This window comes from Plenodomus lingam (genome assembly GCF_022343315.1).
Source record: "Plenodomus lingam strain CAN1 chromosome Unknown contig_8, whole genome shotgun sequence".
In the NCBI taxonomy this organism is placed as follows: domain Eukaryota; kingdom Fungi; phylum Ascomycota; class Dothideomycetes; order Pleosporales; family Leptosphaeriaceae; genus Plenodomus; species Plenodomus lingam.
In genome coordinates this window covers 1,138,469-1,164,886 of record NW_027093972.1, presented here as the reverse complement: position 1 = coordinate 1,164,886, position 26,418 = coordinate 1,138,469, and the positions used below count along the sequence as shown (strand labels likewise).

General features: G+C 52.3%; 9 protein-coding genes across 9 annotated transcripts; 3 read left to right on the top strand and 6 right to left on the bottom strand.

The window, feature by feature from the left end:
* Positions 1 to 527: 527 nt before the first annotated feature.
* IAQ61_010453 (uncharacterized protein) lies at positions 528 to 2,505 on the top strand (the record flags this gene model as incomplete). Its single annotated transcript, XM_066098792.1, is given in 4 exon segments — positions 528 to 730; positions 970 to 1,191; positions 1,275 to 2,384; positions 2,398 to 2,505. The coding sequence occupies 4 exon segments, from the start codon at positions 617 to 619 to the stop codon at positions 2,503 to 2,505; spliced, it is 1,554 nt and encodes a 517-aa protein (XP_065951337.1). The 5' UTR covers positions 528 to 616.
* A 1,433-nt stretch (positions 2,506 to 3,938) lies between these two features.
* Positions 3,939 to 4,696, bottom strand: IAQ61_010452 (uncharacterized protein; the record flags this gene model as incomplete). The annotated part of the gene is made up of 3 exons (XM_003841786.1): positions 3,939 to 4,045; positions 4,165 to 4,436; positions 4,512 to 4,696. 3 exons carry the CDS (start codon positions 4,694 to 4,696, stop codon positions 3,939 to 3,941), a joined length of 564 nt encoding a protein of 187 aa, XP_003841834.1.
* A 1,200-nt stretch (positions 4,697 to 5,896) lies between these two features.
* Positions 5,897 to 8,061, bottom strand: IAQ61_010451 (uncharacterized protein; the record flags this gene model as incomplete). The annotated part of the gene is made up of 5 exons (XM_003841784.2): positions 5,897 to 6,441; positions 6,531 to 7,022; positions 7,085 to 7,595; positions 7,666 to 7,766; positions 7,837 to 8,061. The coding sequence occupies 5 exons, from the start codon at positions 8,059 to 8,061 to the stop codon at positions 6,244 to 6,246; spliced, it is 1,527 nt and encodes a 508-aa protein (XP_003841832.1). The 3' UTR covers positions 5,897 to 6,243.
* A 642-nt stretch (positions 8,062 to 8,703) lies between these two features.
* IAQ61_010450 (uncharacterized protein) lies at positions 8,704 to 14,661 on the bottom strand (the record flags this gene model as incomplete). The annotated part of the gene is made up of 3 exons (XM_003841783.1): positions 8,704 to 9,049; positions 9,103 to 14,427; positions 14,489 to 14,661. 3 exons carry the CDS (start codon positions 14,659 to 14,661, stop codon positions 8,704 to 8,706), a joined length of 5,844 nt encoding a protein of 1,947 aa, XP_003841831.1.
* A 13-nt stretch (positions 14,662 to 14,674) lies between these two features.
* IAQ61_010449 (uncharacterized protein) lies at positions 14,675 to 15,651 on the bottom strand (the record flags this gene model as incomplete). The annotated part of the gene is made up of 3 exons (XM_066098791.1): positions 14,675 to 14,693; positions 14,772 to 15,085; positions 15,568 to 15,651. The coding sequence occupies 3 exons, from the start codon at positions 15,649 to 15,651 to the stop codon at positions 14,675 to 14,677; spliced, it is 417 nt and encodes a 138-aa protein (XP_065951336.1).
* A 1,760-nt stretch (positions 15,652 to 17,411) lies between these two features.
* IAQ61_010448 (uncharacterized protein) lies at positions 17,412 to 18,029 on the top strand (the record flags this gene model as incomplete). Its single annotated transcript, XM_066098790.1, has 1 exon — positions 17,412 to 18,029. The coding sequence occupies one exon, from the start codon at positions 17,412 to 17,414 to the stop codon at positions 18,027 to 18,029; it is 618 nt and encodes a 205-aa protein (XP_065951335.1).
* A 431-nt stretch (positions 18,030 to 18,460) lies between these two features.
* IAQ61_010447 (uncharacterized protein) lies at positions 18,461 to 20,279 on the top strand (the record flags this gene model as incomplete). The annotated part of the gene is made up of 5 exons (XM_066098789.1): positions 18,461 to 18,532; positions 18,589 to 18,626; positions 18,686 to 18,711; positions 18,761 to 19,528; positions 19,582 to 20,279. The coding sequence occupies 5 exons, from the start codon at positions 18,461 to 18,463 to the stop codon at positions 20,277 to 20,279; spliced, it is 1,602 nt and encodes a 533-aa protein (XP_065951334.1).
* Positions 20,280 to 21,921: 1,642 nt separating this feature from the next.
* On the bottom strand, positions 21,922 to 22,557 carry IAQ61_010446 (uncharacterized protein; the record flags this gene model as incomplete). Its single annotated transcript, XM_066098788.1, has 1 exon — positions 21,922 to 22,557. The coding sequence occupies one exon, from the start codon at positions 22,555 to 22,557 to the stop codon at positions 21,922 to 21,924; it is 636 nt and encodes a 211-aa protein (XP_065951333.1).
* A 2,633-nt stretch (positions 22,558 to 25,190) lies between these two features.
* On the bottom strand, positions 25,191 to 25,457 carry IAQ61_010445 (uncharacterized protein; the record flags this gene model as incomplete). Its single annotated transcript, XM_003841779.2, has 1 exon — positions 25,191 to 25,457. The coding sequence occupies one exon, from the start codon at positions 25,455 to 25,457 to the stop codon at positions 25,191 to 25,193; it is 267 nt and encodes an 88-aa protein (XP_003841827.2).
* Between the last annotated feature and the right edge of the window lie 961 nt (positions 25,458 to 26,418).

Sequence of the window (26,418 nt, the reverse complement as noted above, 5' to 3'; positions counted from 1 at the left end):
GACGGGGTGTGGCGCAAACAATGCATCTTGCATCTGCATCTGCATCTGCATGTTACCGGGATAGAGTGTGTACAAAGTTAGTACAAAGTGGATATCATCTTGCGTAACGGTCATCTACATGTAGGAGTATACAAGCTACAGCGTTGGTCGAGGATGGGGTTGGAACACTGTAGCCTGTCTTCGGCGACAACTTGTACGCTGCTGTCCAGGTAGCTGTATATGTACTAGAGTAAATCAGAGAGGAGAATCAGCACATAGCTTTAGTACGCCCCTCATGTGCTAATGCTGAGCGTCCAAGTCCTCGCCCATGTATAGTGTATTGGCCAAGGTGGTTATGATGTGAATCTTGCTGCATGGTGGGCACGTCTAGGGCGTAACATAGAGTAGGTATGGATGGAAATAGTAAGCAGGCACGTGATGCAATCTTACCATACAACATTTCAATGCATGGATACCTTTCCACACCTTGTCGCTCGCCAAAGCTTCCACACAGTTTGCTCGTCGCACCGCAAGCCTCTAGCCGACAGCCCGCCACGACCACAGCCCGGCCTCTCCTATTACCTTACAACATACATCCCATATTGTGCCACACCCTCTTATCAAGACACACAATGCTATGATTGCTGCCCTTGACCTGGGCCCAGTCTGTCTGCCTGCCTGTCTGTCTGCCTGCCTGCCTGCCTGCCTGCCTGCCTGCCTGCCTGTCTGCCTCCATCAACTCCCAGACCATGTACAGTAATGTACAATGCTAGGTGGGTTACTTGGATCAATCTATCATGGTAGCATGCTACATCGGTTCTAGCTGGGTGAACTGTAACTAGGCAGCTCCAGCTCCCTTAGCAAGCCTGCAGTCTCCCACTAAGGCCAATCGGGCCTGTGCTTGCCAACCCTACAAGGGCTAGCCCCCTTCGATGCTCTCTCTCTCTCTCCTCACATTCCTTGCCGACTCTGTCTACCTCAGGACCTCAGCTCAGCCGTCTCTGCTGTCTCGCCCTCCTCCACATTGTTCTCGCCACTCGTTCTGCCACTGTCACTGCTACACTTGCACCTGCAACCCTCTGCCCCCCACCTTCCCTTCCCCTTCTGCTCTCTGCCTTGCAACCCTCCCTCCCGTCTCTCGACCACACTCGAACCATGACGGAGCAGGATGAAGTTGCAAGCAGAGTGCTCCGCCGGGCCCAGGTGTCAAAAGTCAGTTCTCCCTGTGCCTTCCGGGCAGCGGCCCCCCTCGGCCAATGCACAAAGCACAGCTCGCTAACAAAGATGTGCTGTAGATGACACGCACGCTGCAGAACCGTCTGGCGTTGGCCAATGTCAAGATCAAGAATGGCTGGGAGAGCCTCAGTCTGGACGCCATCGAGCCCGTCGTCGATGTCGAGCTCAAACGCAAACGTCCAGGCTCCAGCAACGAGACCATGTCTGAGGCATCCAGCGTCTCTGAGCGCTTCTACCAGCCCAGCGTCCTCGACTCATCACCGCTCGCTGCCCCCATCTTCTCCGACGACCTTCGACGCTCGCTGAGCCGCTCGGGCAGCAGTCACAGCCAGAATAAGCGGCCTCGTTTCGACCGCTCGAGATGCCCTGCATCCAGCAACCACAGACGCACCAAGGTCAGGACTTCCACTACAGCCGCCACATCGTGGAAAAACAGCTTTCAGCTGCCAGAGTCGTCGCCTGTATACCATCGCCGCCACGCTCGTTTTGGCCGCCAACATGTGCCCAGCCTGTCGTTTGTCTCCGAGACGTCCACCGTCGCCGACGGTCACTCCCCGCTGCTCTCCGAAGACGATGACGAAGACCTTCCCATCACCTCGTTTGCCATGAACAAGTCCTTTTCGATGAGCAAGCCAAACTTTCAATCGTCACCGCCACGCGCACCACGCACACCCCCTCCCGATGTCGCTCGCTCAGCACGACTACGCCAACGCGGCTTTACTGCGGCCGGTGCAGCACGGGAAGGGAAGACTGGTGACGACGATGCAAACCTGCTCATGTATCTGGCTACATCGCCGACACCTGTCCGCGCTGGCACGTCAAAGACACAGAGAATGGCTCCGTCTACCCCTCCCCCCAAGGCCACTCCTCTTCCGTCATCGATGATGGGCACACCCGGTGGCGGAGGCCCCTTTCCAGGATTCGGCCTAACAACCCCATCCGCGAATCTAAACTTTGCCGAGTTCCTGAACATGACACCCAGCCCAGCTCAAGCCAACAATGCATCATGGAATAGGACACCTGTTGTCAGCAGAACACCCGCTGCCGTTCGAGAGGCTAGGCGCCATTTGAACTTTGACAGCATCGTCCCACCAAGTGCAGACAGTGTCCACATGGGTGCAAGAATTGGCAAGGTGGACGGCCTTGGCATGGAGCTGGGGGGTGAGCTCGTATCATGATCAGGCCTTGTCTTACACCAAGTCGTCCACACATCACCAATCCGGGAGAACGGATACGAATGACGACCATGCAATGACACACGGCAGCGCAGTCGATGCAACACAGCCATAATTAATACCAAAACGGGTAGATTTACGCCGTTCCCTTTTTTCTTTGTTCCACGGTCCAAAAGCATGGCGTCATGAAGGGTCCCCCTTGGATACCATTGTTCATGCTGTTGGGCAAGCTGGCCTGCAGCCATCTATTGTTGGAAAAAACTGGATGGCAACCAATTGCTCCACAACCGTTATGCTCGTCCCGCGACGGCAAGACTGAGCTAGCGATCCGGGAACCGCTTTGTGCCACACACACCTTCACCATACCCCTATGCGACCATTTCTTCAGCGATATGTAATTTAAGTTTTTCCTTTTTTTCCCTTGCTACATGGCATGCCATAGCACAGCACATGACCGCTGAACAGGGTCTTTTTCTTCTCTCCCATACGTCCAAAATGACGCAGCGATATAGAATGGGCACGCGCATTGTCGCGTCTTTGTGCAAAAGGAACGACGTCCGTATGACAGGTTTTTGCATCACCTCCTCACTGGATAGACGAGGCAGGGCAGAAGAATCAAATGCATCGAATTTGTATGGAAACAATACTATGGAGTGTACTTGGTTTTGGTTGTGAACAGTGTCGACTTGGGTTTCTAGGGGCCTTGTTGGTGTGCTGTGATGATGTTGCCGTGTCAATGTCAGTGCCAGTGTCAGTACCAGTGTCAGTACCAGTGTCAGTGCCAGTGACGAGTACCCTAGCTGTCAGTAAGATAGGACCATGTGAATATCCATCTTCCCCATAGACTAGAGAAACGCAGTTTTGGTTCTAGGTAAAACTTTGTTTGTCAAGCCAACTCTCAGTCCATGCCTGCAAACAAAACCCAGCCAAGGCCGAATCAAAAAAACCAGGCCAGACTGGTAAGAGCCAGGTCAGAACAATTCAATTCTGTGTTTTACCCATGTGTACCCCATTCCCCGTTACCCGTGTCTGAGCTAGTGTGGTGGATGGGTTGTGGGTTTCCAAGGTTTCTTGCCTGATATGTGTGTTCTCTGGGTGCGGAGGGATTTGTATATCGCTAACCAGTGGCTGGACAGGACAAGATGGCACAGCACAGCACAGCACAGCACAGCACAGCACAGGACTACATGCACATCTCGCCACGACACATGCACAAGGACGCGGGGATCAAGGTGATGGTGTATATTCATTGCATCTTTAATTCGTGCGCCGTGTTTTTTTCCTTTTTCCGCGCTGGATACAACAGGGCTGCTGTTGCGTTGTCGTGTAGTTGTGGTGGTATGTTGTGCCTGGCTGAGATAAATGGTATAGCGCTTTGATGATACAGGCTGGGTTTCTGGGTATCGTGATATGTGTAGTAGGGGAATGGATGTGCGGCTAATAGTGTGACGGGTTGGATTCGTGTATACATGCGGGGAGGGGGTATGAAGAGGAGAGAAAGGGGAAAAGAAGAAGAGTGAAAGATGGCTAGATAGAAGAGTGTGAGGATCATGGTCGGTAGGTGTTTGAATTCACCTGGCTTGCCATGACCATCATCCAGACGAGGAAGACGCAGCCGATGATCCAGAAGGCGAATTCGGCTTGCCAGCATTGACCTGTTTGATCCTTGTCAGTGGGGTCCTTGTTGGATTGCTTCTTCTTTTGTACAGACAGCACACAACACCAGCACTGCATCATGCATGTATTCCCAAAGATTCAAAGAAAAAACACTCACAAATATTCCTCTGCTGCAAAAACGCCAAAGTATCCAACCCAGGCCCCTGCTGATCATCCCCAAACACATAGGTATTGCACTGATTATTCACATTCGGGCCGGCAAACAGCTGGATCGCGGTGCCGATGATGCCCGCGATGAAGAGGACGAGCAGGATGAAGGAGAGCAGCATCATGAGGCCTGGGAGCAGTCTGCGCTGCGATATGTACACGATTTCGACGACGATGAAGAGGATGGCGAGGGTGCCGACGGTGACGCCGTAGGGCATGATCCTGTGGCAGGGGATGTTAGGGTTTTTAGTTTCATTGGGTTATCATGGGGTTATGGGGGAGGATGGAGGAGTGTACCATGGGGTGCCCAAGCCCATGCGATCTTGTATCTGCATGAATTGCGCATTGATGCCTAATATCGTGCTTGCGGTGGCGAGCATGACAATCGTCCAGATGTTGAGTTGCAGGTCGGGCCAGTAGTACTTTTCGCGTATGACGACTGCGGAGCCGACGACGGTTGCGGAGTGGCCTGGTCGCGCCATTGTGGGTTGTTGGTGTTGTGTATGTGTGTGTGTGTGTGAGAGAGAGAGGAGGGAGATGTTGTCTTCAATGGGATTCGAGTGGCCGTGTATGTCCTGATGCAGTCGAGTCGAGTCCCCGAGGCTCTCTATACTTCTGCTTCACCTGCAGACCAAGACATGCGTGTGGAATCCGTTCGTTTCTTTCTCCTTCCTGCTCTTGTCGTCACCACCAGACTCGACCAGACTTTAAAAACACAGACTGCACTTCGTTGCGCAATTGGATATCAGCTCCACAGGCCAACAAACGTATTCTCCGTCGTTGTCGTCGTTGTCGTCGTTGTCGTCGTCGTCGTCGTCGTCGTCGCACCGTAAATCCGTCGCGTCGACCAATGTCGAGTCGCAAGTATCAACACTAAGCGTTGGCCGGGCAAGTCGTCGAAGCCGGGGAGGTCGAGGGGGGAGGGGGGCTGGTGGGGCTCGCTGTGTAGTGAAGGCGCTCTATTCCCGGGCCCTATGCAAGTAAAGTAACCTCCTGCCACGACCAAAAACCTCCAAGAAAGAAGCAAAAGTTATCGACCCGATCACAAACCACCCGTCTCTTCCCAACGTAAACCCCCAATCCCCAAAGACCCTAAACACATACCCCCAACCCCCCAGAAATCTCCACCCGCGCCCCATCAGCCACCCCAACCACAATTCAAAGGCTGGGCCACAAGGCCAGAGAGGCTGGGCTGGACAAACCAGGGGCTGCCTGCGCCCAACCAACCAACCAACCAACCAACCAACCAACCAAAAAGGCAGAGCGAGCAAGGACATGAGCATGGCGCTGGCGGATTGAGTGATGCAATTATGATGAGTATTGTACCTCCTACTACTCTAATCATGGTAGAGTGCGAGAGCATGTACTATGCCAGGGAACCATCCCATCCCATCCCATCCCATCCATCATCATTACCGCTATAATTGCGAATATCGCGCCTGTTGGCTGGGCGGCGAAAATACCCGTGCATGGCATCGCATGGCATCGCACGCGCGCACGCACGCACGCACGCACTTGGCTAGCTAGCTGGTTGTAAAGTTTTGCAGGCGCGGGTTTCCCCATGTCGTAGAGTGTGATGATCAAGGGCAAGGATACGATGGGAAGCTGTCAGATTGCGTATTTTGCAAGGAGGGGAGGGCGGTTGGGAAAGGTGGGCAGATGCACAATCAGACGAGTAGGATAGATTGTGGTATTTTTGGATGTAGAGTACAGGCATTAGGCATTACGATGGTGAAGAGGGAGAGGAAGATGTTGTGCATCAACCGTGAAAAACAGGGGGGGTTGGGGGTGGACCGTTTGGAAAGAAAAGAACAAGCCAAAACAAAACCACAGCCCAAAGCGTCCTCAACCATTCCACATTCCACATGCCAACAATCGACATGTAACTAACCATACAAACTCAAAACAAACCCCCCCAGGGCCCCAAAACAAAAAAAAAAAACGCCGCCCGATGCTTATCCCGCTCCTCCTCTGGGGCTTCGCCCAACCACCACCACGGGCGCGAGGAAATGCGCAGAACAGGTAGGCTTTACTTGCGCCTGCTGACAATCTTGGTAACCGCATGCCTGATGATAGTGCCTGCCTTCTCCGTCTCCTTCTTGGTCAGCCCGCTGGTGCAGCAGACCTTGAGCGCCGGCGTGGGCTGCCAACCGGCATCTCGGGGGTTGAGGCCGAGGCCGAGGGGAAAGGCCTTGAGGCGGGTGATGAGCACGCTGTTTGCCAGACACTGGATTGGTCATGTCAGTGAGTGGGTCATCTTTTTGCACCAGAGTGCTAAGAGAGGAGGGGCCAGAGGAATTGAGGAGAACGACGTACCTCGTCGACCACCTCGCGGAAGATTTGGTTTTGGTCGTCAATGGTCAGTTTCTTGGCCTCGATGACTTCGGGCTTCAGGACAAGGAGTAAGATGGGATTGTCCGCCGAACTGGTAATCTTGATCCAGTCGCTCCTCGGGTCCAGTTGGGCACGCATCGCCTTGATGTTCTCCCGCAATGCAGTCAAGATCTCGGGTTGTTCCTGCAGCAGGCTGATGGTCTCGCTCGCCGTCGTGGAAAGCAGTGCAGGCAGAGCAGCCGAGTATGTGTACGATGCCGACGAGATGCGTTGATGTTCGACGACTTCTCCGTTGCCCGCGCAGAATCCACCGGCTGCACAGAGCGGACCGGAGAGGGAGCCGATAATCATGTCTACTTCGGTCGCGTCGACGTTTTGAGCCTCCGTCACGCCCGCACCGGTGCGACCGAGGACGCCGTAGGACCATGTTTCGTCGAGGATGAGGCGGAACTTGTACTTGAGCTTCAGCTCAATCTGCCACATGTTAGCTTAGCTCCGCCTACATGTTTTGCATGTATTCTAGGTCTAGAACGTACCAGCTTTGGCAGGTCCACGACATCGCCCATGTTCTCAAAGAGGCCTTCGGTGATGATGAAGCGCCTAGTAAGCGGCTTCTTTGCCTGTTCCTTTGTGATTTTCTTCAGTACATTCTCAAGATCCTCCATGTCATTGTGCTCGAACCAGCGCACGGTGCTGCGACTAATCTGCATGCCCTTGCGGGCGGCATAGTTGATGGCTCGGTCGGCTACGATGATGTCGCCCCGCTTGCTGAAACTCGGGATAACGCTGCTGATGGTGGAGAAGGACTGGGCGTAGATGATGCAGGCCGGGACACCCAAGTGTGCGGCTACGTCGGCCTCTGTCTTCATGTGAACATCCTGGGTGCCGTAGAAACCGGGAGGGCCGCAGGGGCCAACACCGTAGGTGCGCAGCGTCTGTATGGCTTTCTCCTTGAGCGCATCTGAGGCGAGGAAGTTGTAGAAATTATAGGAAGCAAGGTTCGTGACGGTGCGGCCGGTAGAGAGCTTCGACTTGGGGCCCGTGGGTCTGCACGACGAGGGTTAGATGAATGCTGTTCATGTTTCCATGCGCCGTCTTTTCTTTGGGGCCATCTTACCCAACAATCACTGGCCGCTTCTCGTTATCCAGTTCCTCAAACTGCGTAGGCGGTGCAACGAGTGGCTCAGGCGTCCAGTCTTCGACCAGCTCGTCAATCTCCTATTCACACACACAGACACACGTATCAGTCTCTCGCTGCGCTGCTTCAGTCTGGCGATGAACAACGTACCGCGTCCGTCAATTGCACTTTCTTCTGCGTGCTGTACTTGGGTGCCAGCAGATAGCGCACGGCAAAGAGAAAGAGGAACAGTTCAATCGCGCTGCGCACCGGGTCGTTCTGGTAACTCGACTTGATGTATCGCACCGCAATGGCCGATCCGGGGATGCGGTTGAACTGCGCATTGGCGTCTGTGAAAAAGCGTGCAGTCGCATTCTGTACTTCGTGGAGATCCATGATGGCTCGAGGGCACGAGTGGAGTCGAGACAAGGAGGCGCAGGCGTGGCCTTGGGGCGTGGCCTACTTTCTTGAGCGTTGGCAAGTCTTCGGGAGTTGCGGCGAAGCGCGGAGGTGGTCCCCCCAGGCCAGGCGAGCAGATGAGGGTGCAGGGGCAGTGTCGTGTCATAGGGTAGCCCCAACCAACGCCAACAAAACGAAGCCAGGAACATGACCGTCCCGTGATGCAAGACGAACACCCTTGCCCTGCCCAACGCTCATTTGCTTTCTCATCGTCACCAAAACAGAGCCATTTGCATTTCAAGCATAAGACATCCATGTATTTATGTGTAATGAGTCACTTTCTAACATGCTCGCCTTCCCATGACCAACTAAAAGCAAACCCATCATAGTATATGTGCAATCAAGTCCGCACCAACGGTGGACACGCCAAATGCCAAAAAAAAAGAGGGAAAAAAGGGGCGGCTGCAAGCATCTACACTCACACCCCAACGCCAATAGGAAATGAATGAGATGCTGATGCCGGCTATTACAATCATTATCCGACGGGGCCCAGTCCACCCGATCACGGTACGCTTTATCTTGTACATGCGATGCCCAAAGAGTGCGAACAATCCGCCGAACTTTCAAATGAGCTTTTTTTTAGTAGGCCATGTAGCGGCGGAAACGACGAGTTGCGGGGTCCACCGCTTCATCCGAGCTAGCTGTCTCGCCAGCAGGATTCCATTCGGGACACTTCATGCCATTCACACAGCTTCCAGTCACCGACGTAGTTGTGTCGTTGTTGTTGTAACCAGTCGGCTGCAGAATCTCCATGGGCAGCGTCATGGGGAAATCAAACTTGAACTTTTCCCCAACGATAATGGGTCCGACAATCAGGACAAGGAAGACCACAAGGAGGGTGAAGTAGAGAATGGCATAGCGGATAACTCTGCGCTTGCGAAGCTTGGTCTGCTTGAGCGAGTAGATGGGAGGTCGGATCTGACGACTATTCATGAATTAGTACATTGCATGCATCAGGACAGACGTGTCTAAACGTACCTTGGGCGAAGCCAGAACAGCATGACAGAGTGGAACTTGTCGGCGTAAGGAATTAACAAGACAGGAAGCATGAAGAAGAGAAGGACATGTCCCAGGATGAAGTCGGCGGCGAACATGCCAAGCTCACAAATCTTGCAGAGAAATTCACGGCCAGGCTGCGAGATGGTGTGCCAGCCCATGGTGTACCACTTTCCAGTCCACCAAGCGATGTTGGAAGTATCCGCCTTGAACTCACGAGTGAGAGCAAGAGAGATGATCAGCTTGAATAAGAATCGCTGGATGGCGGTGACTGCAATCATACCACCCAATGCCCTCGGGAAACTAAAGCCCTCAAGGAACATCAGGACGACGAAGAAGACCAACAGCATGATGACAGCAATGGCGTGCGCAATGGCGGCGAGAACGGCACCGAATTTCTTGCAGCACATGCTCAGGAGAGGTCCAGCGCAACAAGCCAAGGCGAAAAGTCCCGCCAGTACACCGGCATTGACGGCGACAGGTCCCAGAGCAACAAGGCCAATGCGGACAAGGGCGCCTGATGCCTTGGGAGGAGGAAGATTGGGCTTCTCCTCAGCAGTGTTGCGCCTGTCGTTGACACCAGTCTGAGCGTTGATGAACAGGTAGGGGACCAAGGTGATAGCGACAAGAACAAGGGGCCCAAGGATCTCTGCCATGAAGATGTTGCTGAACTGAGCCCGTGGAACGTCACCCGAGAGCTTAGACGAAGGATCTCCCAGCACCTTGCGTTTGTAACCCGTGATACGAGTACGTGACAGACGGCAGTAACCGATCCAGGACGCGCTGTGGGATCGAGTGTTTCCGCGAGACAGCCAGCGAAGGTACTCCCTGTAGTCGATGAAGAAATCGTCCCACGAGAACTGGTGAGGATTGAAGAGGAAGGGGGCCAAGCAAAGAGACAACAGGGATGCCCAGAAATAGATGAGCCATGGTCCCCAGACCGTGATGGTAGCGAACAGAATCATCATCAAGGCACGAGCACCAAGATAAATGGATGGTCCAGCAAATCGAGAGTAGAGGATACCGAATGGAATACGGGCAGTGGCGAAACCACGGCCAGTACCAATGTAACGAGCACCACCGAATGACAAGTTCGTCTGGAGGGAGTTGGCGTAAATTTGCGTGACAAACACCTCGAAGAAGGGCGAACCAGATGAGAAGTGCTTGGCGAGACGAGTCGCAGCGCGCCAAAACCCACGCTCAGTCAACTCTTGAACCACAAGGGGCACGAAGGAGATGAAGAAGACAATGAAGATGGACACAATACAACGTGCAACCCAGTCGAATACAGGTACCAAGTTGGCGCAACCGTTGGGCCACTGAGGATCGGTAATCGGGAGGTCCTTGTTGAACTGGCAGAGAATGATCTCGTGGTTGAGAGCGCCGAGGTTGACCAAGACGAACATGAAGCACTGCACAGACAACATGATGAACATGTTGTTGATGTGGAAACCAGGATGGGCGTAGTAGAAGGACAAGAAACGGTCGAGAGGAAGCTGTGTTCCCAGATAGTAGTACTCGCGGGACAGCATCTGCTCACCCATACCAGTACCAATCTTGGTTGTGAAGTTGAGCACAGAGCCGAAACCAAGATCACGACCCTTTCCACACTGGTAGTACTCGCAGTGCTTTATGCGACCACCACGGAGAAGAGCATTCATGCCAGCGTAGATATCCTCGTTCAGATGCAGTCCCTTTTGGGCCTTGGAAACACCACCACGAGTGGTCATGAAGATACCGTTGAGGAAATCAGGGTGACCATAATGGAGCTTGCCACCAATCTGAGCCAGGGTTCGAGCAAACATAGTACCGAATGTCTGTTCCTTTCCAGCAGCGATGTCACCAAGGATACCAATGTTCTCGGAGAAGATGTATTCACGAGCTCCGAGAATAGCGACAGGGTTGAAGTTTGGATTGGGGATGCCGGGAGTGTAGGGCGAAACGTTATCGGTGGTCATCTCCTCGAACTCTGCAAGGACACTGCGAATCTTCAAGCACTCCTCGAGGTAGTTGTCCTGGTTAGCATCGATAAGCTGGATGTACTCTCCGCGGTAGAAGATGATGGAATGGTTCTGGTTGTCAGACTTGCCATCACCGAGAATAGGGTTGCCAGAGAGTTGAATGCGGAACTTAGGGCGACGCATGCCATTGTCCATGATCTCAGAGTGACCATCAATCAAGGCGGAATAAATGCGTGGCTCGTCACCCTCATTGAGTGGTGGCTCCTCGTCCAGGTAGGCAATTTGAAGATCAGGGTAGGCACGGAGGAGAAATTCGGTGTTCTCACGCTCCTCCTTTGTGAATTTGGCATAACGTTGCATGGAAACACAGATCTTGTACTTGCGTCTAGCCATACGCTCGAGCTCACGCTCGAGCTTGTCAGAGTTACCACCGAACATCTGGACGACCTCTGGGTTCTCCACGCGGTATAGAAGCTTGATCGCACGGCTGTAGTTCATGAAACCCGAAATAGTACGGTAAAGCGTCTGGGAACGCAGAGAAGCCCAGATACGGGTACGGAGCGTGTATTCGGGAGCAGCAGACTTGAAACCAATGCAGTAGAAGGGAAGATCATCGATCTTGCTCTTAGCGGTGTCCTTCTCACCCTTCTCATCGTCGCCGTTGAATTGAGATGTCTCGTCCGCCAGAATCTTTGTGTCCTTGACGAAGCAGTCCCACTCGTGAGGATGAAGTTGCTTAAGGTATTCGAGGAGGGTGACCCGAGAGTAGGGCTCATCTTCACGAATGATCTCACGGAGAGACAACAGGATCTTTTCACCGTAGTGAGGGATCAAGACGGTGAATGTAGGCATGTTATCCACGGGAAGAGGCTCAGGAATCGGCGTAGACAAGGACTGGGCGAAGAAAGAGATGCGACGCTCAGCCTCACTCTGGGCCGGGAAAAACTCCGTCTTGAAGGAGTGGTCTTCTTGAGAGACGAAGAAAGTTGGTGCTCGCAGGGTACGTTTGCCTTCTTGCTCAGACGGGACCTGGTGGTAAAGAAGCTTCTGCACATGGTCAATGGCCAAAAGATGTTCCCGATACATCGAGATGACGACAGCGTTCCAGATCTGGGAGATGAGCACCTTGGGCTTGTATTTGATCTCCATGTCCGTGGTGGCCAGAACCTTTGAATAGATACGCTTGGGCAGGCGGGAGAAGATGTTCCTCCACGGGGTCCAAATGGAGACACCGAGGTAAAAGGATCGGGAAACCGAGAACAACATGTTCGCGATGATGTACCACAGATACGAGTCCAAGAAGAACAAGATCAAGTCCATGAAATACATGAGACCGAGCAGAATTCTTGGCTGGTACTTGCATAGAATGTCTCCCAAGATCGCGTCACCCAAACAGTCGGGCTTCTTCATGTGCGAGAGGATACGGATAGGATCCTTGATCGACAGGGTCAGGAAGAAGTACGACTCGGCCAACTTGGCGGCAAAGACCAAAACCCATAGGCCGTAGGACATCCACATGTCATTGCCCTTGAGACGCGGATAACTGGCGGTAAAGGTTTGACTGGCAACATACTTGCGCGAGTTGCGAGTGAGGTAGCTGCCAAAGAGACCGCCAAGAGGCATGATGGAGAAGAATATGAAGGTAAGCAGAGCAATGGCGAATTGAACGCCTCCAAGAATGTTGGCGATGGTGCCGGTCCGCTTGTCCAAACCAAAGATGTAAACGCTGGGTGCAATGTTGACAGCGAAGACGGCGAGGAGGAACATGAGACGCTTGGTGAGATGCTGAGCACCAGCCCACTTGCGTGGAACGTATGCCCACTCAGCAAGGGTGGCCCAGATTTGAATCAGAGAAGCAATCGTACCACCGAGAGCAACAGCGGAAAGGATGGCGGCCCTCTCCGGTCGGTTGTCCAGCTGTTGTTCGTACTTCTTGGTGTAGACGGGCTGAGAGTTGAAGACGGTGTAGAACCAGAAAGTGGTCAAGTGAATGACCCAGATGCGGTTGAAGTTGACAATCATGTGGAACCATGATCGACGCTCGTAGTAGGTCTTGAAGAAGACCTTTTTCCACACCACGTCCTTCAACTTTGCGTATCGCTCAGCAGGCGGAAGGTCTACGATGCGAGACTTGTCTTCGAAGACAATTCTTTCGAGACCCTCTGGGTACCAGAAGAGCTGGTTGATGTCGTCATAACCAATGATGGAGGAGTGATCGCGTTCACGACGGACGTACTTGCCATCTTGAATTTCGTACCCTTGATCACGGCAGTATTGGTAGAGCGGGGTGATGATTTCGTTGAGGTACGTAAACTCTTCGACGGGCTCGGTCTGCGCTTGACCAGCAGGCGAATTGAGGTAGTCGTCTGCGCACTTGAAGATGAAGCACATGAGCTCCGGCATAAAACGAACTTGGTTCGCCTCACCCCAGCAGAGCAGGTACAAAGCCACCTGGCGAACGCGTTCGTGTTGTGACATGCGGTTCATGCGAGTCTTCCAGCGGTACTCAGCCGCCTCGAGACTGTTGTCGCCTTCATAGGCATCCAGCGTCTCATCCTCGTTGCCTGGGTTCTCGGTGGCCTTCTTCTTCGCAGCCTTGCGAGCCTTGCGCGTTCTACGGCTGGCCTTTCCAAGGTTCATGTTTGCAAATCCAACGGCATCATCGAGATCGAGATGAGCAGCAAAGTACCATCTCCGGAAGTTGGCGTTTTCGCCACCAATATAATCGGCATGAAGCGACAAAAGCGCCTGGTTGGGTGACATGCGTGACGCGCGGGAATCTAGCAACGTCATGAAGTGGTCATACATGTTTCTCATGCTGTCGCGCTGGAAACCGAATTTGGCGGTCAGATCCAGAAAAATGTCCTCAATCTCTTCTTTGGTACACGGGATTTGTGCCTCGGCGGTCCATGCGGGATAGGGCTCACGAGAGCGCTGGCCAGCGGGCAAGGCATTCGAGTAGTCCATTCCATAGATGGGCGTGGATGCACCGGACGAACGGTTGCCGCCGTAGGAGACCTGAGAGGAGGGTGGGCGGTAGCCACGGGCACCTTCCTGGTAGCTGTTGTAGCGCTCGTCTCCACGGCCATAGTAGTCCATGTCGGTTGCGCGGGCCATGTCAGAACGCATGGTGAAGTCACTAAAGGTCTCAGAGTCCTCCTCGGAGTCGTGGCCGCGACGGCGAGGCGGTTGGCCGTTTTGTGCATAACCATCTTGAGCGCCTCCTTGGTCGTAGTACTGGTCGTTGTAATACTCGTCTTGGTAGCCCTGCTGACCGCGATCGTCGTAGTAGCCGTTGCCATTTTGTTGATACTGCTGTTGACCACCATGACCGTCGTAATAAGCTCTGTGAAGCGATTAGTCATCTCGAACGAAAAAAATGCCTCATCGGGAAGAGAAGGACGCACGATTCGTCATAATAAGCATCGCCCTGTTGCTGGTACTGAGACTGGCCACGAGACTCGTCGTGGTATTGACCGTATTGGTCGTCCTGGTAGTAGGCGTCCTGAGGGTGCGACTGCTGGCCCTGAGTCTGGCCGTAGCCGTCGTCGTAGTGGCCGCCCTGCGGATGTCCGGACATCTTGCGGGGTAGATTAGAGTACGATGTAAAATCTGTGAGACAAGCTGTCAACAAGTGTCGGGTGACGAGCACGGGCCCCTACTGAAACAAGAGGCGTCGGAAGGGCGTACCTCAAACAATGAGCATTAGGAGCGGCAGTACTACTTGTTCGATTGAGCTTCAATGGCTGCCGCGCGATGTTGCGGTAGAAAGGGGGTGGGTGCTGTGGCGAGCGCGGGCGGTTGGGTGTTGTATGCAGTTGAACGAGTGTTGGCGCGGAAGCGAGGGAGGCAATCGGCGGATGAAAGTGTGAAACGGAGGCCGAGTGTCTACCCCAAGAGCCAACGAAGTCGATGTTGCACCGGGCCTGCTCGTGCCTGCTGCGTGGTTGGGAGGGAGTTGATGGGAAGGGGTGTGCAAAGGTGTGGTATTGTGTTGTGTCGTGCTAGCTAACGAGTGAATGGTGCTGGACGCAGCTGCCGTCGGTTGTGGTTGCCAGGTGAGACGGGCGGCGAGTCGGCGCTTGCTGCTTGCTGCAAGGCGGGAGTGAAATTAGGCGTGTTGGTGGTTGGCGGCTCCCCTCTGCTGTGTTGGTTTTGCGGGGGGGGCAGGAGAGGGAGAGAACAGTGGAACAGATGGAATCAAACCTCCAGACGACAAAACGAGAGGCAGGGTGGGAAGAAACAAGAAAGAGGAGGAAGAAGGGAGTTTGGATTTTGGGTTGGGGGCGAGGGGGGGGGGCGAGAGAGTGAGCTTCGGCGAGGAATGCGGACGCAATCGCGGTAAAAGGCTTTTTAGGACGTTCCCCTGAAAATGAGAGGCACCACGCCAAGCTGGGCTAAGGCCGTCAGAGAGGCTGCGCATGGGTCCCCTTCCGCCAGCCATTCACGCGTCCCGACCAGCCTATGACTTGGCCAGTCAAAGCACCAAGCGGTCTCGCCTCTCTAAAAACAGCATAGCAGATGGGATGTAGATACTTGAGAAAGAAGTATGGACAGCAAGTATGGACATGACGGTTGGGTCATTTCAAAGCAGCAAGGAGCAAGCAACGGGCCAGTCAAGCAACATGAGCAGCCATCGATCTTCGTCGTGCTGTTCGTCGCGTGCGTTGCGAGCTGTGGCGGGAATGCTGGGGGGGGGGGCAAAGCAAAACAGGTTCACAGGCACACGGCGCATCCATCTGGTTGGGAAGCCCGATCTCCCGCATTATCGATTAGAGTACAGTATCTGCCGCCGCCTTGTACCTCTAGATACTTTGTACATGTTTTTGCATGTGTTTGGCAACAAGTACTTTGACATGAACAGGGGATTGTCTGTAGAAGACGGCATCATGTACCTACAGGTATGTCGGTGTCGCGTGCTTGTTTGTGATGCAGTCCTTTTGGCCGCCCCTCGATTCTTTTGCTTCTTTGTCAACTGTCTTTCGCCACCAGGCCCTCCCCTCCTTGCCAGCTTCGATCCCATGTCTACACTGACTCCACGCAAAGAGCACGTCACGACGGTGCAGACCGATGGCCGGACGGAACAAGGCAAAGGTGACGTGCACGCTACCTACTAGAACTACTCTACTACCGGTAACTGTACCATACCTAGTAGTAGTAGTAGTACGTACCTACTGTCGTCTTGACTGGACACTGGACAGTGCAGAAGGTGTGTGAAAAAAAAGCCCGCGCAGATCAGAGGCAAACCTTGAAGGGGCGGGACAGACGGCGCGACGACAGCGACAGATAGGCGTCCCTTATCAGACAAGGCCCAATCGCCAATGGCCAATGAGCTGTCCCTGTGGCGCCGCTCCCGTTTCGCCCTAGGTCAAACGGTTGCTTGGTGTGACACCTGAGCAGAGTTAGAGTAGGCAGTGCTGAGTCGTCGACTGCCCACTGCTCAGTACACAGTATGTACATACAAGTACAAATACAATAAATACATACTATGTGTATGTACTGTCTAGTAAGTACCTAGGCAGTGGGCCCTGGGCATTACCCCCACGCCCCCAGCAAAGCAAAGCAAAGCAAAGCAAAGGGGGCTGACCGTGCTATGGCCGCCAACGAACTGTTGAGACCTGGCCCCGGGATGGGATGGAAACCGGATGTTCCACGCCCGCCCGCCTGCAATGTCCATGTTCGTCCCTCTCCCCCCCCCCCATGTCGCGCGAGAGAGCGGTTGCTGTCAGTCTCGCGCATCCGAGCAGCTTGCCGTCATTACAAAGCTGGGCCTGTACCGCCCTCTTCTCCTGAAACCTGCATATGGCCATTTTAGATGAAAGATGCCTTGAATGGCTGCCCCGCCTCGACTCTGTTATGGAATGACTTGCCTAGTATGTGTACAGTACCTACTGTACCTGCAAAATACAGCATGGTACAAAGACGACATGGGAACCGTCAACCACCCTTGGCATATCATCTGACACTCTATCACATATTGTCGACTCCCCTGGAACAAGGACCCATGTAGTAGAGAGGAGAGTCTGCGCTGTTTGCACCCTCCAGCTCGAGGCGACCACATCTGTAACAGCAGTCTGCCTGCTCTGGTGCGAGTCGACGTTTTGTGGAAAGCAAGTTCCCAACACAACACAAGTGCACCCAAAGAAAAAAAAAACCCTGATTCGTTAGCAATACTGTACGTAACGTACTTTGTACTACCTAGACTGCTCTACTCTACAATACACACACACACACGCGCACCAGCCAATCACGCCCATCGTTCCTTCTTTTAGCAGTGTGTGTGTGTGTGTGTGTGTGTACACATGACAAGCTAGGCACTCAGAGTTGAGAATGCAGGTCTTCAGCAAGACAGACACATGTACTCCCTCTCACCACTCAGTACTCTGTTCGCATCATGGTGACCACTCGGGCAGCGCGAAGAAGGCTTGCTTGCACTTAATCCCTCCAGAGGCTTTCAAGGGGGCTCACTGGTCTACCGGTATAGCTGGTCATGGAAGTACTGGAAGTACTACTCTACTGGCCTCTTTGACTGCGCCACAGCCACAGTCCAGCCACAGAGCCCGCTCTTTGTCGGCTCAAGGCTGGAGACGAATGACTTACCTACTCCAGTACCAGGTACACAGTATGTACATACTCTACCGTACTTGGCCTCCATCCTGGGCCAGTCTGAGGCCACCAAAAAGTCCCTATACAACATCGCCGCCGGTACTCCTAGTAGCATTGTCCGCGGTGGGGCAGACAGCCCTCTCGCAGTGGGGTGCAGGGAAATTGCGCGTACGCGTCAAAAGGTGTCAGGGTCCTGCCAAAGTCTCCACGCATGGCTCCGACGAGAGGCCTATGCGATTGCGACCAACGTCCAACTACCCGACCGCACATTCGGCTACTGATTTCCATCCAACTGTTCTGCCCTCGACCACAGGCCCTTCCCAATTCCCATCGCCTGGCTGAGACGGCCTGGCGTCGAGTGCATCCCTATTGGATGTCACCGCTCGACGCCACGCCACGCCACTCACCTTCAGGCCAAGCGCTTGGGCCAGGAATGCGAAACAGGGCTAGTGCCAGGGGCAAGCTTGACCCTTGCTGGTCCCTCTTGAAGGAAGCTTGTTGCCCTCGCATTCTTTCACTCTGGCTGCCTCATCGCCGTTTCTTCAGTCAGCCTCTGCGTTTTACCAGTCCGTCTTTCCCACCCTACTTAATATTCACTCTTTTGCAATCAGCCCGTTTGCCTGTTGCGCTACGCTCCTTGACCCCGACGACACCCGCGCCTTCTCAATCCACCCTTCCTGACGCTCATTATCGTTTCTTTCTCGGCGCCTCCACCCAAGCACTTGCCAACACCGACTTCACGTCTTGGACATTCTTGTGCCATCCTTATCAACATGCGCGGACTCATTGCTACCACGGCCCTGCTCGCCGGCGTGCAGGCCGCCATCGACCCAATCGTTATCAAGGTACGCCGTCGCACCCTGGCAAACAGCATCTGGCGCCCCAACTTACCCATCTGCAGGGCCAAAAATTCTTCCACAAGAATAGCGGAGAGCAATTGTAAGCCTCACCAGCACCTCTCCCTCTCATCAAGTTGCCTGTCCCTAACATATTGCCAGTTTTATGAAAGGCATTGCCTACCAACGTATGCGTTCCTCTCGCTCTCCACCTGGACGCAAGCTGACATCAGGCAGAGGAGATCAACTCAAACTCCACACAGACCGATACCGACAGCCTCAAGATCACCGACCCCCTGGCCGACTCGGAAACCTGCAAGCGGGATATTGAATATCTCAAGAAACTCCAGACAAACATCATCCGTGTCTATGCCATCGACCCATCCAAGGACCACAAGACATGCATGCAAGCTCTGGCAGATGCGGGAATCTATGTCATTGCGGATTTGTCCGAGCCCGGCCTCTCGATCAACCGTGATGACCCTGGATGGACCGTTGACCTGTTCAAACGCTACACCAGTGTCGTGGACGAGCTCATGAAGTATGACAACACCATGGGTTTCTTCGCTGGCAACGAGGTCTCCAACCAAGGCAACAACACAGTCGCCAGTGCTTTCGTCAAGGCTGCCGTCCGTGACACCAAGGCTTACATCAAGAGCAAGAACTACCGAGAGATTGGCGTCGGGTATGCTACCAATGATGACGCTGAGATTCGCGAGAACATGGCCAACTACTTCAACTGCGGAAAGCCGGAGGAATCCATTGACTTCTGGGGTTACAACATCTACTCGTGGTGCGGCGACTCCTCCTTCACAGAGTCGGGCTTTGATGTCCAGACCAAGAACTTTGAAAAGTACAATGTGCCCGTCTTCTTCGCCGAATATGGTTGCAACACCCCTCGCCCTCGCAAGTTCACGGAAGTCGGCGCTCTTTACGGCAAACAGATGACGGGCGTTTGGTCCGGTGGTATCGTCTACATGTACTTTGAAGAGGCGAACCAGTTTGGTAGGTTTAATTCTTTTTTGCCAACCTGCCTATTCCCGAGCTAATTTCAATAGGTCTCGCCTCCATTTCCAACGGCAAAGTCAAGACCAACGAGGACTTTGACAACCTGTCCAAGCAGATTGCAAAGGCCACGCCCGTCGGTGTCAAAATGGACTCTTACACCCCTAGCAACACGGCTGCTGCTACTTGCCCCAAGGTTACGGCCGCCAAGTGGGAAGCTGAGTCGGATCCCCTTCCTCCTGCCGCGAACGCAGACCTCTGCTCTTGCATGATGGACACTCTCAGCTGCGTTGTCGCCGACAAGACCGAGGAGGATGACTTTGGTGACATGTTTGGTTTCATCTGCGGTCTCAAGGATGGAGAGTACTGCGCCGGTATCAACAAGAACGCTACCACCGGTCCTTATGGCGCGTATAGCATGTGCTCGAACAAGGAGCAGCTCTCTTTTGCTGCCAACGCCTACGCAAAGGCCGTCAACGGTGGATGCAACTTCAAGGGCAAGGCCACCACCAAGGTTGCCGTTGCTACACCCACTGCTTCTGGCTGCTCAACCCTCCTCCAAGCGGCTGGTGCTCAAGGTACCGGTGTTGTCAGTGGCAGCTCCAATGGTGGATCTGGCTCCGGCTCCGGTTCCAACTCGACTGGTGCTGCCTCTGGGCTCTCGGCACCTGTCTTGAGCACGGGTGCCTTTAGCCTCGGTCTCTATGTTTTCGGAGCCGTTGCCTCTGGCATGGCTATGATTTTGTTGTAGATGAGAGAATCGGTCCCTGGAATGAGTTTGTAGTCTTCTTTGCTGCGAAACTCCTTGTTTCCTGTGCATCTTTTTTCTTTGTTGAAATATAGTCGGTCACCTTGAATGTACACACACACCCTCTTTATTTTTTGCATAGCTTGCGTGGTGGTGCCTCTTTTGTTGTTTTGTTCTGGACTGAAAGTTGGGCCCAGGCATGTTTGGGGTTTTGGGACTTTTTAGTAGTGGGGTTAATATAATGTTTTTTTTTATCTTTGTTTTTCCGTGAATTGTGGATTGTGTAGTGGGTTTGGCTGAGATGATGGCTAAAGTGGATAGTGGAAGTGGATGGAGATGAAGATTGGGTAGCTTATATACTTTATCCTTTTCACTCCGCTAGAGCTGCTCGAGCTGAAGGAGGATGTGTTATTGCATGTCTATAATTCTAGCCTTTTTCAAGGGTTCGTGTGTCAATATGTGCAACAATACTATCTGTTTCTATTTCAACTTTACTATACCTTTCTACTATTTCTTAACTAGCTGGGAATTTTTTTGATGCACATGTTTCTACTATTTCTTAACTAGCTGGGATTTTTTTTGATGCACATGTCTTATACTAACGAGTTGTAACTATATGATTTCCGAGATGATGATGATGTAATTTTTTATTTCTCGGCGTTTTGGGGTAGGTGGTGTTGTTGTTGTTTTGGTAGGGAGGGGGATAGTAGGATAGTAGGGTTGATTAGGGTTTGGTAGCCTTGCGGCAAAGAAAAAATATGTTTTCTTGTTTTTGGGTCTTGTTTTTGTTTTGTTCAAGCAAAAATGCAAGATGGGTTAGAGGTGTCTATCAGGCACTGCAAGTGAGTTTCCAGGTCATCTCAATGCGAGACAGGGCGATGAGTAGGGTTAGGGGATTAGGTTAGACTGAATACTCTAGGCTATGTGGATGTGAATGTAAATGTGTACTAAAGTCACTTGTGGCGTATTATTTCATGTTTTGTGTGGTATGACACGCTATCTCAATCCTACATCCATTGTCAAATTTGTGTATTTGTCGTGCTATCAAAAGGCAGGCAGGTTTACGACTAGGCAGGTACTGTACCTAACTACACAATCGACCATCATCTAGCACATTGAGTTGCGATTCGTCGTCTTGGAGCATGTTTTTGGCGTCTGAGAGGGTTGGGGGGGGGGATATGGTATCATGCTTGTGGATCAAGCGGTTGGGAATCGTATGGTGAGGTTGCGCCGATATTTGACGATTGATCTTTTGAGTTTTTGCTGTTAGAGCGCTGTTTAGATGTGGATGTGTGTGAGTGGAGAGGCGTTTGGCGGGTGTTCATGCACGGATGTGTAAAGGCGGGGACTAATGGACAGCTAACTTGACTGATCATTTTATCAACTTTTCCGGGCTGGGTGGGGACACATGGTAGGTATAGAGACCCAAACAAGCAGGCACATGCGATATCAAAAACAGTATCAAGGCGAGTGGCACAAATGAGTAGCAGGAGATGAAAGCAACCATTTCTACATTGGTGTATTATATTATAGTCTATTTGTATCGAGTATAGGGAGCGACCATACTGATGTGTGCAAACATCTTACGTGGCGTGTAGGTACAAAATATCATGAGAACCAAACTCTCACGCTCTGACAAAGCTTCCTATTTGGCGGCGTCATTGCTGTACTGGCACTTGACGAGTTGCTCAGAGGGTGAGCTTTTGAGGAGGACATCGACGCAGCCCTCCTGGCCAGCGGGCTTGTCGACGACCTTGTACCAGATGTACCATGTATCGTTCTGTCCGGGACAGGCCTGGAATTTGGGTTCATTGAGAAATTCGAGACCGCCATCGGCGCTGAGGCTGAATGTCTTGGTCTTGTCTTGGGCATTGGTGGGCGCGTCGGGGGCATCGTTGCTAGGGGGGACGGGACCATTAAGGTAATGGACATTGCCCTGGCCCATGCCACTGGCATCGATGCTGACAGTCTGCTCCTCGTCCTTGGTGTAGAGCTTGAGGCGACCATCTTGAAGCATGAAGTTGGCCGCACCGGGAACGGGACCATCGCAAATGGCACTTGCGTTCTGCAAAGGTCCGAACGCGAGGCTACGGTTGACGGCGATGATGGGCCTGTTCTGGACCGGCATATCGCCACCAGATTTGGCGGTTCTCAGCGTAAAAACGGCATCGTTGTTGGTAGCAGTGTTCGTGCCTTCAGTCTGAGGCTTAGGAGCGGCACAGGGAGAGGCGGAAACAACGGCCGCGGTGGCAGCGAGAACGGAAGCGACGGTGAACTTCATGTTGATGATGTGGTTGGATGTTTGTTAGTTGAGTGGAAATAAAGCAACGAGTGTTGGTATTAGACGAATGATTTGTAGTTGTGGATGTGGATGTGAGTTGGATGATGATAACCAAGGGAGAAAGAGCAGGAGTGTTATATAGCAAAGCAGCCTCGTATCATCCCCACTTGCATGGCCAGTAGCTCCCTGGAGATCTCACCTCTGGTCGGCGCGATGAGGTTGGTGAGCTCGGCCCAACCGCCTCGGTGTAACCGTGTGAGATCATCCATTACACCGGACACGATGGACACAGTGCTCCACGCACTGTCTTTCCCCAGTCCGCCACAGCCGGCGCACATGCTCCTCGTCACCCATACACATTCGCCCGCAGTCTTTGGTAGGGTTTAGTATCCATTGCTTTCACAGGGACGGCATCCGCCAAGCAAAAATTGTGACGTTTTGGCTTGCCACTGAGTCTGCACAAGGGCCGAACAAGCCCCAGCCTCTAGTGAGTAGCTCAGTAGACTTGGGCTAGCTCGCCCCCCAATACAGTTTCGAATGCTGCTTCTGAATGTCATGACTGACCAAAACAGTGCCTGTGCGTCCAAAAATAGACACAGTACACCATGGCCGCCAAGGTACCCCCGACGACGCGTACCGTACCATATGCTAGGTACTGTAGGTAGGTAGCCAGCTGTTCCTTGTTGGCCTCATGTGCGTCAAGGAAACATCGGAAGAGACAACACTCGCGGGCTTTCTTTCGTATTGCTTCGGCCACACCCCTTTCTCCTGTGACGGAGAAGGTACCGACACGTCAGCACAGCCTGCCAAAGTGTCTGGTGTTTGCTTGTGCATACGAACTCGAAAGTCGAAAGCCATGTGAGGGCCTATCAGAAGAGTGGGTACAGCAACTAGCATCCATCATTTCATCGTATTGCATGGGAACTTCGTGGACGTTCGTGATTGTGCGTTGAGATCATCCTCCTTGAGATCTTTATTTTCTGCACATCACGGCGCAGCTGGACCCATAAGATTTGCGGAAGAGCGGCCGGAAGGTTTACCGATCAGCAAAAGCCCTGTCACCATATCCATATGCGTTGTCCAGCCCTACCAGCTCAATGGACATTGGACGTCATGGACACAGCCGCATTGCTCCGTGCAGCACTAAAATCCGTACATCAAGGAATAGTACCGTAGATCCACAAGCTCTCATCACTAATTTTAGAGCTGCTGAAGAGACAGTGGTACGGTACCTACAGAATTGTGTCCAGATAGTGTTGAGTGTAATACGCTGGTCGTTTTCGTGGCAAATAATTTATTGCAACAACAGGAGTCGCCACTTTTTCTGTATACCATGATCCAACCTCACACGAAGAGAAGGCCCTGTAATTTCCCGTGATACGAAATGTCAAATGGTGAAATGGCGGTGAAGTTCTGCTTGGAAGATTTGACAGGAAGATCGTTCGTGTTTACTGCGGTGCCTAAGCATTTTTGACCAATGCAGAGCATTTCCAACGCAATGTTTTCCCTTTCGTCAGGTCCTCGTATAACCTGTACACCGTACTGGCTCTACAGTGGTTGGAGAGTGGGTTGCCTGTGTAAGTCTTCGTAATCTAAATGGAGTGCGTGTCTTTCGTCGTCATGTTATCCACAATTCTGCGCTAGTTTAATCACAATTTAACTACAATTAAAAAATAGGGGTAACCATGACATCTGCAGGTTCGAGTTGATATTGTTCATCATACCATAACACATCACCTATTCATTCCTACAACGAGCTTATAAGATTCAGCAGTAAAGATCGCCAACTATAGCTGACCTGGTAAAAGGCACACGCAAGATGCTACATGCTTGTGCTCCCCTTCACGCTGACTCTGATACACAGTAGCTTAAAAGATGCTTGTTCTCTCTCGACTGAACATCGCATACCCTCTAATTTTACACATTGCTGACAGGTCCTGTGCTTTGTGACATCAGTTGAGCATGGGATGATGGAAGTATCGAATTGTTTTGTACGCAATTTCTTTTTAAGGAACGTACAACAGCAGTGATTCGCGAGTGGTCGCCCATCTAACTGCTAAATTTATACCCTACTGAAGAAATGTAGACTATATTAGGTGTGGTAGGGCCTTATCCCTAGTAATAGTTTTAAAGCTTTTAGAGATTTACTGAGGTAATTAGTGCGTGGAAAAGGGGATAAGGTTAAATCAAGCTTAACCTTTTGCCCATTCTTGTTAGGATTGTAGTTGTACCTACCTTAGGGATGGAGCTGCAAAATTTAAATTATTCATACCACCTCTTTACTTCTACTCTCCTCCCAGTAATTGCAGGCATACATGCAATCTTCCTAGCCCTTCTATGTCACACTGAATATCCCCGACCATAATCCTTATGCTCTCTAATCTCTTAGCCCTCTGTGCTCCGTTTTCTGTGCCATTCTTATATATCATAGGGTCTTCAAAGTATATTGAGTCCCTTGTTAGGCTACTTACAAAACCTAGTACCACAGGAGCGCGACACATGGCGCGCATGGCGAGCGCAAAGACAGCCGCCATGAACATGACGCCGACGGATACGAAGTGAATGGAGAGCCAGAAGCGGTCAATGACATACACTGCCGGTAAAAGATATACGATCCGGGACGTCGTGTTTCGCTATGCTTCTAGGGGAGAGATGTTAGTTCCGATCATCGGTGGAACCAAGGCGCCACCTATGACGCTTTCTTGACTCCACGCAACTTTCCACAGGGTGTTCCTCAGTAGCGAGAATTGACTTTCGAACGTCTTAATGTCAAGGTAGCCGAGCTCTGTAATGTTACGATGGCCTATCGCCTTCGTGAATGCGCCTAGCGAATTCTCGATGTAAGCTTCCGTCACGCTCCCCCCACCAGACTCAGGCTGACTCTCATCGAGTACATCCATCAAGTACCGTAGGTGAAGCTATTGAAAGACTGTTGGGTGTAATCCAGTAAATTCAAATCTGGGTCGGCTGGAGGATTTGGCCTTCGTCTAATGGCATCGACGCCGCAACTCATTCGGCCTGGCGCACCTTTTGAGATGCAAGTCACGTTCACATCAACGTATGTCGTACGCGAAGTGCATCTTGTGACATGCAAGCGTGTCCATAATTTGCCCCGAGACGCAAAAATAAACTACGTCGTGTTAGGCTTAGACGTCATATTCCTCAACATATGAGCCAGGAAGAATGTGCGAGGCTCCTTCGAAAGCTCATCCCTTCCTTGGGCTTCTTGTGACAAGCTGGTAGTCCTTGTACCAGTTGACGTAACCAACTTTTGCGTGCTGAGAGTAATTCTTGCCAGTATTTTCTATGAGCCAAGGATCCGCGTCATTGTTCTCAGGGAGGGGTTCCTGGCCGTGTGAAGTGGAGACATTGAGTTGGAACCACGGTGCACACTGTGATAATATAATGAGCTCTTCGGCCATCCAAGCAAGATGAACCAACGCACTCACTTTAAATTATCTGGTAGCTAGATGAGCTCTGGAAAGTTGTATTACCCGTAAAAGCGCGGTCAACGCCGTCCACGCGCTCACCCACCAGGCTACTCTAGAGAAGTTCGTCATCTTTTCATTCCATGGTGTTTCTAAGCAATTGTGGGGATCATCCCAGTTGCTAATGCGCTTTCATTGGGTGTTCATGATCGCTCATGTGTGTGGAGAGATGGGAATGGGTTCGTAAAGCCGCCTGCGACTCTTGATTCTTGATTGACCAAGTGCACATCGCCATTGTGCTATGCCATGAATGTCGTTGTTTTCTTGTATCGCGGGCCCTGTTGCGTTCTGACGTGCTTGCCTCGCGCCAGTCACTTCTTAGGGAAACGCCATCACGTCACTGCATCTTACACCCGACACCGTATTAGTTAAC